This window comes from Xiphophorus hellerii, chromosome 24 (assembly GCF_003331165.1).
Source record: "Xiphophorus hellerii strain 12219 chromosome 24, Xiphophorus_hellerii-4.1, whole genome shotgun sequence".
Taxonomy (NCBI): domain Eukaryota; kingdom Metazoa; phylum Chordata; class Actinopteri; order Cyprinodontiformes; family Poeciliidae; genus Xiphophorus; species Xiphophorus hellerii.
This window is the reverse complement of record NC_045695.1, coordinates 14,944,782-14,960,882: the sequence shown is the minus strand read 5'-3', so window position 1 is coordinate 14,960,882 and position 16,101 is coordinate 14,944,782. Positions and strand designations below refer to the sequence as shown.

Below are 16,101 nucleotides of genomic sequence, written 5' to 3'. Positions count from 1 at the left end.
TCTGTGCTTAATGGCATTCTCAGCATTTATTACTTAGCACCCAACCCATGTTGAAATCCAATATGTGACCTATAGTAGCACATAGCTGCAGGCTGTAGCATGTGTGCAGATTGTGTTAAGCAACAGGGTTGCTGGATGGACATACGCTTGGTAGTTTGTTAGAAGAAGGATAGTTTGCATTCTGGGTTTTCCTTTATGGTAGAAATGCCCCATAAGCTGTCCTTATTTAATTAGATCCTCCATGTAGCGCAAGAAATGCAAGTTTATTGTTGCAATTTACTTACAAATATGTTGCATGTTATTACAAGTGGGTTTTTTTAATGAAAAAGTGAACCTTCCAGCTCGGACCGCCCATCTTTTGTCGCATCGGGACAAACCAGAGTATAAAACAAGCAGCCTTCCCGAACAAAACAATCCCTAAGCTCGTAAAGCCGCTCAAACAAGCTCCAAAGAGTTATTCAGCTTCCTACCGGAAGTGTGCGGATTTTACCTCCAAAGTAAAAGTAGAACTCGCGCAATGTCAAAACTTGAGCAAAAACCAACTAAATTGATATTTTAGTGTATAAATAAATATAAAAAAGGGTTTTTCAGAAAACATCACAACTAATTAATAAACAAACGCCACTGGTTCAATATTTGTGGAATCCTCTATGGAACATAACTTCAAAATATTTGGGGAAAATTCCCATATTCTGGGATTTGTTTTTAGCACATTTCTAAAATATTCTTAGAGTATTTAGAGGGGGGTCTCAAGTATCTTAGGTATTTATAGACTGTTGTGATCCTGACTCCAACTAATACCAGGCAAGGGTGGGCGGAGGGGCGCTGGACGGGGGGCCAGAGTCCAGAAAAAACAAAAAACAACCCACCATTGCGGGCGGAAACACAGGGAGGGCCAAGAGTCCAAAAACAACAAAAAACTACCCACAGGGTGGGCGGAGGCAAAGGAGGCGGGAACCACGGAGGTGGTCTGGCGGTCGTCCGCGGCGGCGGGAACCACGGAGGCGGTCCGGCGGCCGTCCGCAGCGCTGGAGGCGGGAACCACGGAGGCGGTCCGGCGGCCGTCCGCGGCGCTGGAGACGGGAACCACGGAGGCGGTCCGGCGGCCGTCCGCGGCGCTGGAGGCGGGAACCACGGAGGCGGGAACCACGGAGGCGGTCCGGCGGCCGTCCGCGGCGCTGGAGGCGGGAACCCCGGAGGCGGGAACCCCGGAGGCGGTCCGGCGGCCGTCCGCGGCGCTGGAGGCGGGAACCTCGGAGGCGGGACCCCAGGAGGCGGTCCAGCGGCCGTCCGCGGCGCTGGAGGCGGGAACCACGGAGGCGGTCCAGCGGCCGTCCGCGGCGCAGGAGGTGGCAATGGGGAGTCCCGGGGGCCGCCCTCAGACGGCGATGACGAGCCCCCCGAGGCAGGGTCTCTGGTGGAGCACAGGGGGTCTCAGTGGGAACGCCGGGAGTCTGAGTCGGAACACTGGGAGTCTTATGAGGAACGCAGGGGGTCTTGGTCGTCGGGGTCTCGGAAGGAACGTAGAGGGTCTCGGGAGTCGGTGTCTCGGAGGGAACGTAGAGGGTCTCGGGAGTCGGTGTCTCGGAGGGAACGCAGAGGGTCAGGGTCTCAGGAGGAACGCTGGGGGTCTCGGTCTCAGGAGGAACACTGGGGGTCTCGGTCTCAGGAGGAACACTGGGGGTCTCGGTCTCAGGAGGAACGCAGAAGGTCAGGGTCGGAACGCAGGGAGTCTCTGGAGGAACGCAGGGAGTCAGAGTCGGAACGGAGGGAGTCAGAGTCGGAACGGAGGGAGTCTCTGGAGGAACGCAGGGAGTCTGAGTCGGAACGCAGGGAGTCTCGGAAGGAACGCTGGGGGTCTGGGTCTCGGAAGGAACACTGGGAGTCTCGGAAGGAACACTGGGAGTCTCGGAAGGTGCGCCGGCTGGAACGCCGGCTGCGCCGGCTGGAACGCCGGCTGATTCGGCCTCGGGTGCGCCGGCTGGAACGCCGGCTGATTCGGCCTCGGGTGCGCCGGCTGGAGGTGAGCCGGAGCGGAGCCTCGGGGCCGGTTGCGGGGTGGAGCCGGAGCGGAGCCTTGGAAACGGCTGCGGGGGCGAGCCGCGGCGAAGCCTTGGAAACGGCTGCGGGGGCGAGCCGCAGCGAAGCCTTGGAAACGGCTGCGGGGGCGAGCCGCAGCGAAGCCTTGGAAACGGCTGCGGGGGCGAGCCGCAGCGAAGCCTGGGAACCGGCTGTGGAGGTGAGCCGGAGCGAAGCCTGGGAAACGGCTGCGGAGGTGAGCCGGAGCGAAGCCTGGGAAACGGCTGCGGGTCCGGAAAGCGACGAGGGGCCGGGTGCACCGGCGGCTCACGTCGTTGTCTCCGAGCGGGCAGCGGAGGTGGCGGCTCCGGAAAGCGACGAGGGGCCGGGTGCACCGGCGGCTCACGTCGCTGTCTCCGATATGGCAGCGGAGGTGACGGATCCGGAAGGCGACGAGGGGCCGGGTCCACCGGCGGCTCACGTCGCTGTCTCCGGGCCGACCGTGTAGGTGGCGGCTCCGGAAAGCGACGAGGGACCGGGTCTGCCGGCGGCTCACGTCGCTGTCTCCGAGCGGGCAGCGGAGGTGGCGGCTCCGGAAAGCGACGAGGGGCCGGCTCCACCGGCGGCTCAGGTCGCTGGCTTCCCGGACGGAGGTATCGACGGGGGCCATATCCGGGGGGTGCCAACACCAGTCTTGTCCCCCGGAATAGCTCCCGCTGCAGGTCGGCGAGGGCTTCAGCCAGCTCCCTGTCCTCCCTGCCGGACCTCCGCCTCGGGCCGCTCTGCCCTTTAGGAGGTAACTCCAATGAGCCGTAGTCTTTTATTCTCCTAAAAATGGTCCAAAAAAATTTTATGTTTCAAATATATAATCCAATTTCTGATGGCTATTCCTACATGCTACAGCTCCATTTTGCTAGAAACTTTGGCCGAACTTTTGCCCAAATCTTCTGAGCGTCCAAATTATTATTGCCACTACAGCAGCAATTGCAGAAGATTTTTCTAACCTGGAATTTGAAATTCTTACTTCCAATGACAATATATATAAAAACATTCAAAATCAATATTCCCAGCTTGTTGGCAGGTTAGCTTTCAAACAAATGGAAAAGACTATAAAAACTTACATTCTGCAATAGATGTTAAATATTCTTGGACATTTTCATTTTATTTGTATTTATTTAGAAAAAAAGAAAAAGTATTTACCTTGTATTTTACTTTGAAAATCATTACCGGATGCGGGACAGCTCAACTTGGCATAGCTGACGCAGATCAGTGACTCCATCTTGAAATTGTCCCGACCCGAGGAGGAGACGGACTTGGAAAATCCAGCTCGTCCTACACGGATTAACTGTAGTTTTGTCCGATTATTCTGTCATAAAACACGGTTTTCGCTCCTTGTATCGAGTTATTTCGTCGGAAGCGGTTGTTTGGCCCACTTTGGAGGAGCGTTTCACTCCGCTTGGAGCCCTTTAATCGGTTGTGTCCCTGCTGGAGCGGCCGGAGCTGGCTGTGGTTGTGGCCGGGCAGCCCCGTCGGACAGTCGGGCGAAGCGCAAGCTTCCACACGGATTTAAACGTCAGAAACTGCTTTTAAACCCACAATTTTGAACTCGAAGACTACGAAGTGGTGTTTTTAAGAAAGAAAGAAGTCATATTTTACGGCTATGTTCCGGAGCTCGCCGAGGAGAAGTTTGATTAAGCACCCGAGTGCGCTTGCTGTGGAGTCCGATGGATGTTAGCCCAGCCCGGCTGTGGCTCGGCTCTCTGCGCCGCTCTCCTAAAGGCTCAGTTTGTCTGCCCATAATGCTGCTGCTGACCTCGCAAGTGTATGAAAACACTGGCACTGGTGCCACCAAGTCTCCCTCCATTGCTTCGCTGTAAAACCTGGAAATACCACCCAGCATTCCCTTCTCCCCCTCTCCTGTTTTTGGGACTTGTAACCTGGAATATTTTGGATTTAGCCTCCATTTTCTTTAAATATGCACATTTTCCAGAGACTGTTCCTCTTTGGGCAGCAAGACATTCAATTTTAGATTGTTTTTGAGAATTTTTTTCTTAATTTTTGTGGAATCTGAGCTTTTATAAAACCATTCTTTTTGTGGACACATTCGGATGGAAAATGGGAGACGCTACAAAACTGGCCATAGCCGTTTTCCTCATCTCCTGCTCTTCAGGTGGGTATATCGAGGTTATGCCTGGTCTTATAATGCAATGTTTATTACCTCTGCCGAATGCAATGCACAGCTTGTTGCAGGATGCATTGCATGCAACACAACGCAGACGTGTGGGAAGGAAAGGAGGGTGGAAAAAACAAATTCCCTCAACCTTTTCTGCAGCCCACTTGTGTGGCTGTGCATGTTTCATATTTAGTCAGCTCAAGATGGGGCCTTAAGGCCCTCAAGGGGCCTTTGTGGAGCTCTGAGTGAGACATGTTGCTAGAAATTGGGTCTGTTTAGTTTAAGTTAATTAGGAAACAATAAGAGGCTGTATAAGGAAGGACTGTGCAGTGGGAATAAATAGATTATAAGTCCAAATTTAACATTAAATGGTTGTGATTTGAATGAAGCACTGCAGTGGGTTTTGTTAATGTATTATATATTTTTCACTCTCAGTATATTCACTTGTTGAGCAAGTGCAAACAAGAAGAAATGAAGTCTGGGGAGGCAGAATTAAAAGCGTATTGCAACTACATTTTAGTTATTTTACCTGAAACGGCAGCAGCAAAATAAAATAACTTTAGTTGTTTGTTGTTGTATTTTTTTAATGTACATTGTGAAAGAAGTTGTTCTACTGAATACATTGAAAAAGTAAGTGATTATGCATTATATTGTATATAATATGAAAAGTATTGGACTGAGTACAGAACCCTGTGGTACACCACAAGTAACGTTCAGCCACTTATTAATTAGAAGGCATGGATTTTTTTTATTGTTGAAGTAGTCTTTTGGTTGAAAATTAAATTGCAGAGTTATTAAATGCTACATGCTTGATTTCAAACTTTTAGATATTATATCGAGATATTCTGTAAGTTTTATTTGATTTAGGTTGTCTTTTTAGTGATTGGTGTGTTTCTTTTATTCAGCCAGAAGATTATTTATTGCTGTAGAAGATATATTCACCATTTAAATTAGCATCAAATAATGTTCTACCTTGACGCTTTTTTGTATTTTAAATATCTCAGCTACATTTGGAAATTAAGATGAAAATTATTTCCAATGTGTGATGGAAACAGGAGGAGAAGAAGGGCCGGCATGTGATTTTTGAAAAGTTAATGGACTGTTTGGATGATGAAATAAAATGGCACTCAAAATTATTAAGAGGAATGAGGATGAAAAGGATAAAAATGATGCTCTAGGCATGTTTGGGTGACTTGGAAACAAATTTTAACTGCAGGAACAATGTCATGGAATATTTTTGCAGTTTTAAAACTCATCTTTATGAAATTAATGAGTAATATCCCATGTCTGTTAGTCATAGTATGTTAGACTTTAATAGGTTTACAGTTACAGTTTACACCCCCTTTCCTCTTTCTACGTCCTCATTTTCCTAAAGTCAAACCTCCCACCAGTGTGGCGAAGTGGTGACGAACAGAACAAGGTCAACCACAAAGTGCTGTTTGGTTTTTCTTCCCTTTTTGTTGTGTTTTTTTGTACAACATTGTCTACGTGGCATTGATAGTCAAATTTTGCGTGATGCTAAAAGTCTTTTATTTTTTAACTCCAAATATTTAGGAGACATTACAAGAAAGTCACCATTGCAGACCGAGACTGGTGATATTGGGTTTGCTGGATTTGCAGATCAGGGATTTGAGATTGCAGTTTTCAAAGTGACGGTTTTGTGTTACCTGATGCTTCGGCTTGGAAGTGGGAATTGCCTAATCGGAGGTTGCACAACAGAAATTAAGCCTGGAGGCAGAATTTTCTGAACTGCTTTGGAAAAGAAACGTGGCATATCAGTGCTAAAACTTAACTGTAGAAGTAGAGGAAGGATGGGAGGTGAAAACATTCTCTCACGTCGCAGTGGGATAGTTTCACAGGGAGGTGCCTCGAGTGTCTGCGAGCGTTTGGGTGAAAATGAAAAGCTTTCTCAAATTGGGTAATAGTTGGAGTTGCTCCGAGTGTGAGCCAGGTGCTGTCTGTGTTTTGCAGAGTGCAGCAGATGATTATTCTACTCGCTCATTACCGTCTGAAGTGGGGAAATGAATGGTTTCCACTCAGAGTGGGATAATAACTCTCTGGGAAAGCCGAGTGGAACTGGCACCGCTCACAATGGCACCAAGAACCCGGTGATAAGGGCAGAGCACTTAGCCAACAGGGATTTTCATCTGATGAGGCCAAAAGAAACGCGTAAGGGTTAAGTTTGTTTGTCATGGCTTGTGGCCATGACAAACCATGTCTGTATATCTGTTGGTTTTCAGAAATATCCCAAGTAAGCTGCTCTTCATGCTAAAATAGGCAGAACATTAAAGTAGAAATGGTCTAGTCCAATTTCGGTTCCTTAAATATCAAAATAACACTTTACTGAGGCGACACACCATTGTTAAAGTTTAATTTTGTGCCTAGAGGTTTTTAAAAAATCACTTTAAGACTGTCCGTCTGTTCACTAATTTGTCAGTTTATATCCACATTTTGATCCTCGACTTTAGCATTTTAACTAACCACAGCTAACCGTATGACCAGAGATTTAAAGATGAGCAATACAAGCAAATGAGGCGGATTAGCAGAGCTTGATAGTTTCATCCAGTACACGTGGATTGAGTCATGATTCTCATGAGATGTAATACATCAATATTCTTCAGTCAGAGGCATCTTCAGATTTGTTGCAAGACTGACTGCTACCAGAGATCCTTCATTCCCACAGCATCACCATCCACAATGACTGAAAATAATTTGATGATAAAAATTATAACATTTAATTTCCTTCTGGGATAAATAAAATACTTTTGCACTGAACCATTGTGTTCAAAGACATAAATCAACTTGAAGCTGTCTAAATCTAGACAATCTAGTTCACGGCATGTTCTTGAATGCACCATGAAGTTGGAGTTCAACCACAAAATGCTGATGGCCTTTATGACAGAAATCTGACATTTATCTGTTTTGTTCCCTCAGTATTTGCATTTTGGTATTTGCACAAATGCACCACCTATTGTTTCTGAATGTATTTGGGCCTCATCAGAAAACACAAAATAATAATAATTTTAAAAATGCAACATAGAAAAACATTTTCCTTTTTTATTCTCAGTTTTAAAGTTAAAATATTTTATTGCAATAAAACCTTAACACTAGGTTGTAGTGCTTTTCTGCTCGTTACTGGAGACTTATTTTCAGCTGTGAAAATTTATTTGATTGAAAATACAAAATAGTATTACATTTGTGGAAAAAAAACATCAATTTATTGTGGGATTGTTGTAGTTTTTAATCATGTAATTGTAACCATGCACAGCTCATTAATCATAAACCAGTCAAATATTTGTCTGCTGTACTCATGTTGCAATTTATAATTCTTAAAGTGAAGACCTAAGGACAGTTTTAGAAAGGTAAATTAACATAAAGATTATATGTTTGGACTGTGGGAGGAACCCACACATTCTTGAAGAACCAGGATTCAAACCCATGACCTTCTTGCTGCAAGGCTGGATCAGTGCTGCAGCTTTCCTGGAGCAGCTGTTAAAAAACTGAGTTTAATTGCATGATGCATTCAGGAACCGAGGGAAAAAACAGACCTCTTGTTTGTCAGAATTCTAGTTTGACAAGAAATAATCGGTTCAGTAAGAATAACGAAAGGTAAAACGTTTTTTAAACGACGTTCCTCCCCCCGAGCAGCTGGTAATCCGCCCCAGATCATCAGTTTTACAGGCGACCTCTGCTGCGAGCCTGAACTGCAGATCGGTAAATATTTACCGTGCGACTTCATCCCAGACGACACGTCCAGAGATTCACCGTGCAACTCCACTCTGAAGATTTGTCTTAATCCTCATCCTTCCCCATTTCGTGTCAGGAAACTGTGTCAGCGCATAAACCAGTTTATTCAGCTCACATCCATTCATATGGACAGACATTAGAACAACCGGCCAGAGTGATGGCTTCATTTTTTAATTATTATTAAAATGGAGATTTTAATCTCCAGTGTTGCTGCAATAGACGACAAACTTTGTGACATCCTCCCTCATATGGTTAATTATTAGAAGGCATGATGGGACTGAAATGCTTTTCTGAGGTGAATATTTACTTATTGAAGACGCTTCTCTTTCCATTTCACCACGTGTTGACCAAAGGTTGTTATTGCTCACTTTTTGATTTTAAAAGTCAGTTGAAATTGCAATAATAATAAGTATTTTCAGAGTTACCAAATAGATTTTTAACATTTTCCAAGTATGGAAAAGTAAATAATAAATAAAAGTGGGTTTTAAAACTCAGTCCACATATTTGACTTTGTTGTGAATTTTCTCTTTTCCTCAGAGGCTGAATGTAATTACACCAAGAATAAACAATATGTAGTTATATTTTTGCGATGATATTTTGTGGTAGCAAACAATGGGTTGTTGTCATGGAAACAACAATTGAAAGACTAGGTAAACTAAACCATCTCCACCATACTTTTTTTTTTTTGAAAACATCATAAATCAGTTGATTATCAACCTAATAAGATGATAAAACTCAAACATTTATTATCTCGACACAATGAAGTCATTATGTCAAAATGAGATTGTCATATCCTGTGACAAAACAATTATTTTTATAAAACAAGACAATCAAACCAAAATGTAGTTACTGGTGGGAAAAGCTGCCAACACCTGCATGTTTGTTACCTTTTATGTTCATCGGGGGTCGTTTTAACTGCTCATTCTGGATTTGGACAAATTAGGATTTTTTTAAATAAAAAATGTTGTGTTTAGATGAATTTAAGTGTGTTGCCGCCAGTGCAGAGCTTGCGTTTTGACTAGTGATGCATCTAAATCTTTACACTTTCTTATCTTCAACTTTCTGCTGCGATGTTTTTCCCACTTCCCACAGATACGTCCTCCCTCTATCTATAATATGTCCTCCTGCATTATGCATGGGGTCCAGTGGCACTGGTGTACTTGTTAAGGCCCGGTGTTGTCCCGGTTCTGCCCATCGGGGCCCAACTAGCCCTGACTGTTTCCTCATCATGAAAACAGCTCAACTCAAAGCGTCCACCCCAAAGCAGCTGGCGCTGCTGCTGCTTGTTTTGACTGGTCCTGCCACAGTTGGAGCACTTTTTATATTTTATTGGGTATTTAGACTTTTTCTTATTGTAAAAACTTAAATGGATTTGTTTTTGCATTAATGCAAGTGAACAAACCTTTGCTGCAGTCGGAGGAGTTTATCTGCTGCTGAGGGGATTTTCCTGAGCAGCAGAGATTTGTTCTAACCTGCTGCTAGAGGAAAACCAAATCGATGGAGATTTCTCAGCGTGCCGATATCCAAATCAAAAAAGTAATGTTTGCACATGCTGTTTACCTCCTTAGAGGAGTTCTGTGTGTGTGAATAAAGATTTCTAAAGCGCCCTGACTCTGGAGAGTTTTTAGATTTGGAGGAGCGTTTTATCTTGATGCGTCGGTCCAGAGCGGCCTTTTACTGTAATTAATGCGTACTGCAGATGTTGCTTTATGTGCATGGGAGAGTTTGAGTCTAGACAGGCTGGCTGCTCCGACAAAGGGGCTCGCTTTGATCCTTGATTAAAAACTGTGAGCTGTACATTCATCATGCTCTCGTTTCAGGGTCTCTGGAGGGCGTCACACTCCCCCCTCCACCCCCCTCCGCCTTCCTCCACCTCTTTGTCTTCGGCTGTCTCCTGGTGATGCTGTGGGCTCATCATCAGCCTGTTGCTCTACCTGTAATCTAATCCCAATTAAAAATACCCAGCAGTGCCTGGATTTTATTTTGGCAGCGGAGCCTCGTGACGGGCTTGTCGTTAGTTTCCACTAAATATATAGTGGCAGAAGTCAGCGAGGTCGTGAAGGAGACGGCGTACCTCATGTGATGACTCACAGCGTGGCGGGAATTCAGATCATAATTCTGCAGTGTGGATTTCACCCTGATCTCTTAAAAAAACGATTTCTGGTTTGAAGATGCCGCATGTGAACACGTGAGTGTAAGGAGTTTGTACCCTACCACAGATAAGGAGGCACTTTAAAAGGCTCCTCCTGTGAAGAATGCGCGGTATGCAGCACGGTATGCAGCGTGTCATGCGTGCGCTTCTGCTGCAGAGACACCCAGGTGCTCTGCAGACCTGTCCGACCAGCAGCTCCATCAGCGCTAATTGAGGTGGAGACGGATGGGCTCGGGCATTCCAGCGAGGATTAGAGGGATTGGATTCAGTTGCTGAGTGTGTTGGTTTTTAATGCCCCCTCTTGTCCCTCCCCCCTCGCTGCCATGGGAAGACTGGTGTCTTTGTGAGCGGCTCCGGCGAGCCAGCCACCCCTGCCGTGTCACAACAACGTCTGATTGAGCGTTAATGTAGCACTCTAGAGAGTTCCTGGCTGCTCTGTGAAAACACTGGACTGTAAACCAGCGATAGTCCTCTCCTACCTAACAGCTCAGCCTCAGCTGCTGGTGGGAAAACATGGAAGCAGTGGGATTATATAACCCGGACCCTGCGAACAACCTGAGGAGATCCAGTCCTGCTCAGACGTTTAATGATTTATCTAAACATTTCTTCATCTTTTATTTAAACCATCATACAATAAACAACTTTAGTGACCATTGAATGCATGAAGTAACTGCAGACGTTTATCGATTTTCTTTATATTATATAAACAAGCTTATATGTATCCACACACCCTTCTAATAAATGTTGCAACTCATCATTAAAGTTTCTTCAAGGAGTCATTATGTCATTAAGGATCTCCAGTAGCAGTCAGTCTTGCAACAAATCTAAAGACGCCTCTGACCGAAGACTGTTACTGTATGACAATAACATGTCCTGGATGAGATCAGCAGTTTAAAATTAGAATAAAAAATTAGATATGTTTTAGTCAACTTCTCTGGAATTGTTTTTGTCAGTCAGGTGATACTTCAGCTTTTAAGATGCTAATCAGTTGCTCCGGGTTGTAAACAAACAATACCTTGTTGCCCTGGTTACGCATTATAACAACTGCGCAAAAATGAAAATGCAAGAGCAACAAAATGATTCCAGCTGCACAGCATCCAAAACCAGAGGGAATAATTGTCCAAACATGCAACTTCTCAACCAAAATACTTCTCACCAAAAGTCTAGAAGACGAGCAAATCGGAACTGAGCGTTACTCCAATAAATATTTAACTTAAACATTCTCCTGAACTGGTTAAAGATCTTAAGGTAAAAACAAAAGAAACTCCAAAGATCAAGTCGACTAAAAGTACATCACTTTTAAATCTGGGAACATTGTACTAACTCTCAAGCATGGCGGTGGCAGCATCATGCTGTGAGGCCTGAATAATTGAAGCTTGGAAAGAGCTGAATGCTCCAGCAGAACAATAACCTTAAACATGAATCCAGATTCATTTTTAAAGAGTGCAGCCAGCAACATTCCCAAATTCCTAACCTCAACTTCATGGAAAACTGGATTTAAAAACCAAAATATACCTAGAAGAGAGGTTGAAATGCATCAAATGTCAAGAACAACAAGATTTCCCCAGAAAACTTGCTAAGCCAGGTGGCATCAGGCAGTCATTCATCCAGCGGCCCATTGTGTTTGAGTTAAAAAATGTTTAAAGTTGACAGAAAATGTGAAAATGTCTCTTGATAATTATGTGTTACTGGAAGATTAATACCTGAACACCAACTATAAAGTTTTAAAAACTTAAATAAATAAGCAATGCTTAGCCTGGTGGGGGCACAAGTAAAGCCTGGTGGCCTGCCAGGCTTATAATACACTGGGGGAAACCCTTAATAATAAAACAATGATGCAGACTGATGGAAACATCTGGTCTTTGCTGGACATTGTCAGGAATATTGATTAATGTTGTTCAGCAGGATATTCCAGTCCACTCAGAGGTGGGCCTCCATGCTGCCCCCGGTGGCTGATCCCTGTGATATCCAGAGCATTAACATCTTTATCCAGGAACTGCCCTGAAGGCAAGTAGGTGGGATGCATATCTAATCAGGAAGACAGGAAACAGAGGAGTGTAGCTGTGCTTCCACTGATTAACCGAGAACTGAATCATTCCCCGCTTTTTTAATGCGTGAAATCTACTGGATTTATTGCTCTGATATCAACTCCCAGTATGGGGAGGATGAGGGTGTGGAGACCAGCAGCTGGAGGCTGTGACCTGTTGCATATATTAAGAAATAATCCAGACTGAAAAACATTTCTGTCTGGAAAAAGAAGCTGAATGGCCGGAATGTGACCCTGGGATCAGTGTCGGAGGGAAACCAGCAGAACTCCACTCTGTCCTGCATCTCTAACGGTTTACAGTAGCAGGATGTGCTCTGAATAGTCGTAGGTTTGGCAGAGCACCTTCACATGGAGACACTGCTGCATGGGGATGAAATTTAGACGGATTTGTTTATGGCTGTTGCTCTAACCGAGCCTGACAGCTTCCAAAACAGCTCAGCTTGAACCCCTGATGACCCCAAAGGCTTGTCAATTCTTTTTATTTCCCTTTGCCTGTATCTCTGATCTGCATCCGGTGCAGCCTGGTTCTCCGCCTAGTCCTCTTCTTTCTACTTTAAGCGCTTGACTTAAGCACTTTAAGATGTTTTTACACACACAACCTACAGAAAGACTAGTTTTATCTCATCCACTTGTGTATTTTCTTTGTTGTTTATGTTTTATATGCACAATTTCCTGTCAACTTAACATTTTTTAAAACAAAAATACGTTGGGGCTTTCCTAGATTTCTTGGGGAAATCCTGAACAAACTGGTGTTTTTGGTCAGATTTTAATTGAAAGACCAGCACTGAGTATCAAATAATTACAAAAACGAACCAGTTGGATTTAGTCGTCACCTTCCCGTTTCTATTTCTCAACTTTAACAACTTACTAGAATAGAATGTTCTCTTGTTTTTCCCATGAGGAAGAGTAGCTATAGGTGAATAACCAAACCCAAGTTGGCGCTCTCAGTGAGATGAAATGGATGACTTGTATGTGGGATGAGTGCAGCCAGGTGCTGCTGCTGCTGCTGTGATTACAGATTTCTCCTGAATCAAGTCCCACATGCAGGAGCCGCATTTAGCCGCTTCTTGAGTCACGTATTGGGGGGCGGGGGAGGCATGAGTGTCGGGTTGCATCAGCACCAACAACAAGCGTTGCTGGGAAGACAAGAGCGCCCAGCACTTTGACCTGCTGACCTCTGACTAAGTTAATTTTTCAACGCTGTGCAGGAATGTTTCAAAAAGCCCACAGAACCATACATCACCAGGAACGGAGATGATAAGTTGATCCTTGGAACAATTTCCATCATAATGAACAATCCCCGCTGCTGGCAGCTGCACAAAAACAGGCCCTTGATGAATGAGTTGTTTACCCACTTGAGTTCAGCGCCGCGCCGCCAAACGCCAAAGCGCCACTTCATTATGAGGCTCCAAAACAGGAAGCTGGAGCTGGTTCATGTGTTTTAACGGGCTAAATAAGTGATATGACATCCCGCTTTAATGCAGTTATCAGCTCAGAACGAGGCGGCAGCTACACAAGAACAGAACAACACCTTCAAGCGGAGCTGGCGACCTGCCAGGGAGGCTTGGCTGATCATTTCCCACCCAGCATGCACCTCACCGGCCACTAGCATCTCCCCTCCAGCTTGGAAAGAGCTCACTTTGCAAGCGGAGAGGTGGAGCTCGTCCCCTGTGATGTTTGGTTTGTCTCTGTGGAGCGCTAGCCTCTTGTTTTGCAGAGAAGTGCAGCTTGACCCTTCCTCACCGAGAGAAAGGGAGTGTGTTTGGAAATCCTTCTGGGAGAAATTACTCATGATTATGTTTCACAACTGGGCAAACACAATGTTTCAGGACTACATCAAGCACTTCAATGTCCTGAAATGGATTATATATGCTTCTATCGTTTTTTAAAAAAATCACATTTTACTGTTTGTCTTTACTAGAATGCTTGTTCAAAACCTGCATTTTAAACTTTTTAGCAATTATCAACCCAAATATTGTAAATATCTGCTCTTGCTGTAGTTCAGCTAATATTTTGTCAATAATTAACATGTTCAGCAGCACGAAGTTAACATGACTGAATGAATCACTGATGTGATTCATTCAGTAAATTATATCCAACTGTGTAAATATTATTTTATTTATCTTTGAGATTAATAAAGTATTTTTGAATTTAATTTGAATTGAATCCCTCGTTGGTCCAGATTCACTTTAAATTCAAATTGATTCTATTGATTGTATCCATTCATCCGTCCTTCAATCTATTTCTTTGTTTTTTTTATTATTATTTTGTCCATCAAGTTGTCTCTTAAACATTTCTCAATCTGTCTGTCCAGCCATCCATTCCAACCGCCTATTAACCAGTTTGTCCATCCATTCATATTTAAAGGTTGACCTCTGTTGGAAATGTCTGGAAGAATGTTGTGATCCAGGTTGAACTTTCGGGGTCGTACGTGTCGTTTAACAGGAAATAGTTTGACCTCTTGGTTGAGGCGTCTTTCAGCATTCGGCTCGACTCATACCAGCTCACCTGTTGATCTCCAGATGAAGTTATTCCTCAGTAGTGGAATGTTTCATCCTCTCTACAGAAAACAGTCCCTCGGATGAGTTGCATTAACTCTTTGCAGCTTTATTCTCTGTAAAGATCTCCATTGTAATGGAGTTATTTTTTCCTGCTGGAGTGTAAAGTGTTGTAATGATCTGAGGAAGGCTAACAGGCATTTCCTTTTCATATTAAAAGCCCAAAGCCCTGGTGAGCTGAAAAGTGGGTCAGGTGTTTAGACATTTTGCAGGGGAGGTGTTGCTGAAATGTCCGCAGCTAAAGTAGGTCACAGTTCTGCTCGATAAATCTCCGCTTTGAGTTGAACAGAGAAATGTGTCTCAGTGAAATGCTACCAGGTCACTACTCTTCACCTGAGGAAAGAAAGCGGACCTGCTTGAACTTAAAGTTGGGAACAGAGAAGCTGATGGAGGGAAACTGAGCCGGCTGCTGGAGTCTCTTGGACTCCAGGAGAGTTTTTTCTGCCATTATTAGCATGCAGGTGATCACTTTTCATTCACTTAGTACTAAATGCAAATTGATGTCTGGATCTATGTAAAAGTTGCATTGTATTGGATCATTTTGATTGATTTTTCTAATAAAAAGTGGCAGCATCATGAATGGAGCCAGGCGGTTACCATAGCACCCGACAGCGAGTTGCTTAAAAGATGCCCTGTTGAACTGTGTGACCCCAATTATAGATCCTGAAACACTTTTTCAAGTCTTCATCTTCGTTCTGAGAATCTAATTCTGTCTAATCTTACATTCATGCATCTCAAGGTTCTCTCTATCTCTGTTGTCTGACTGATTATGATGAAGCGGATACAATAAGTCTGAATTATCTCCAGCGTTCGGGTAAACAAAGCGATCCGGCCCTTTCATGTCGTCTCATTCCAGTGTTTGAATTTCTCCCTTCAGACAAAGCAGCTTTTTCTCGTTCGCTGCTGTGTGGAAACCGGACCGTTGCACAATCCAGCGGCTTCCCATCATATCTGCCTTCGTAAACTTCAGAACAAACCAGAAGATTGATTCTTGTGCTTTATGTCCTTCATATCCGGGCAGCTATAGCTCACCTTTGGCAAGCGGCTCCATGTATTGTCACCTGTGATTGATTGGAGCTCTTAGCAGCCGTGTTTGCAGTTCACATGGCTCCAAGCTCTTTGAGATGACGCTCTGCTCTCGCAATACTTAGAAATGCATTTTTAAAAGAAGAAAAGCTTCATTTAAACATGCAGACCCTAAAGCTGCAGGTCAGAGTTAAATTAATATAGAATGTTTTTGTTCTCCACATGATTTAAAACATTATTTATATATTTGTATTTTAAAATATATTTAAGTATAAAGCCTTTATATAGAATTATTCTTTTTAATTATTTTAACTAAATTTATTTTGTTTAAAAGGTTAATTTATTTATTTTTCAAATTGCTTTTAATTGAAAATAAATA

The 16,101-nt window shown here is 44.0% G+C and overlaps 1 protein-coding gene across 2 annotated transcripts in view; it reads left to right on the top strand.

Annotated features, from left to right (window-relative positions):
* Positions 1–3,290: 3,290 nt before the first annotated feature.
* Positions 3,291–16,101, top strand: part of acvr2ab (activin A receptor type 2Ab) — a 38,808-nt gene continuing 25,997 nt past the window's right edge. For both annotated transcript variants that reach the window (XM_032556404.1, XM_032556403.1), the window contains exon 1: positions 3,291–4,189. In XM_032556404.1, the coding sequence (XP_032412295.1) occupies positions 4,135–4,189 (55 nt within the window). In that variant the 5' untranslated portion in view covers positions 3,291–4,134. The remainder of the gene's footprint in view (positions 4,190–16,101) is intronic.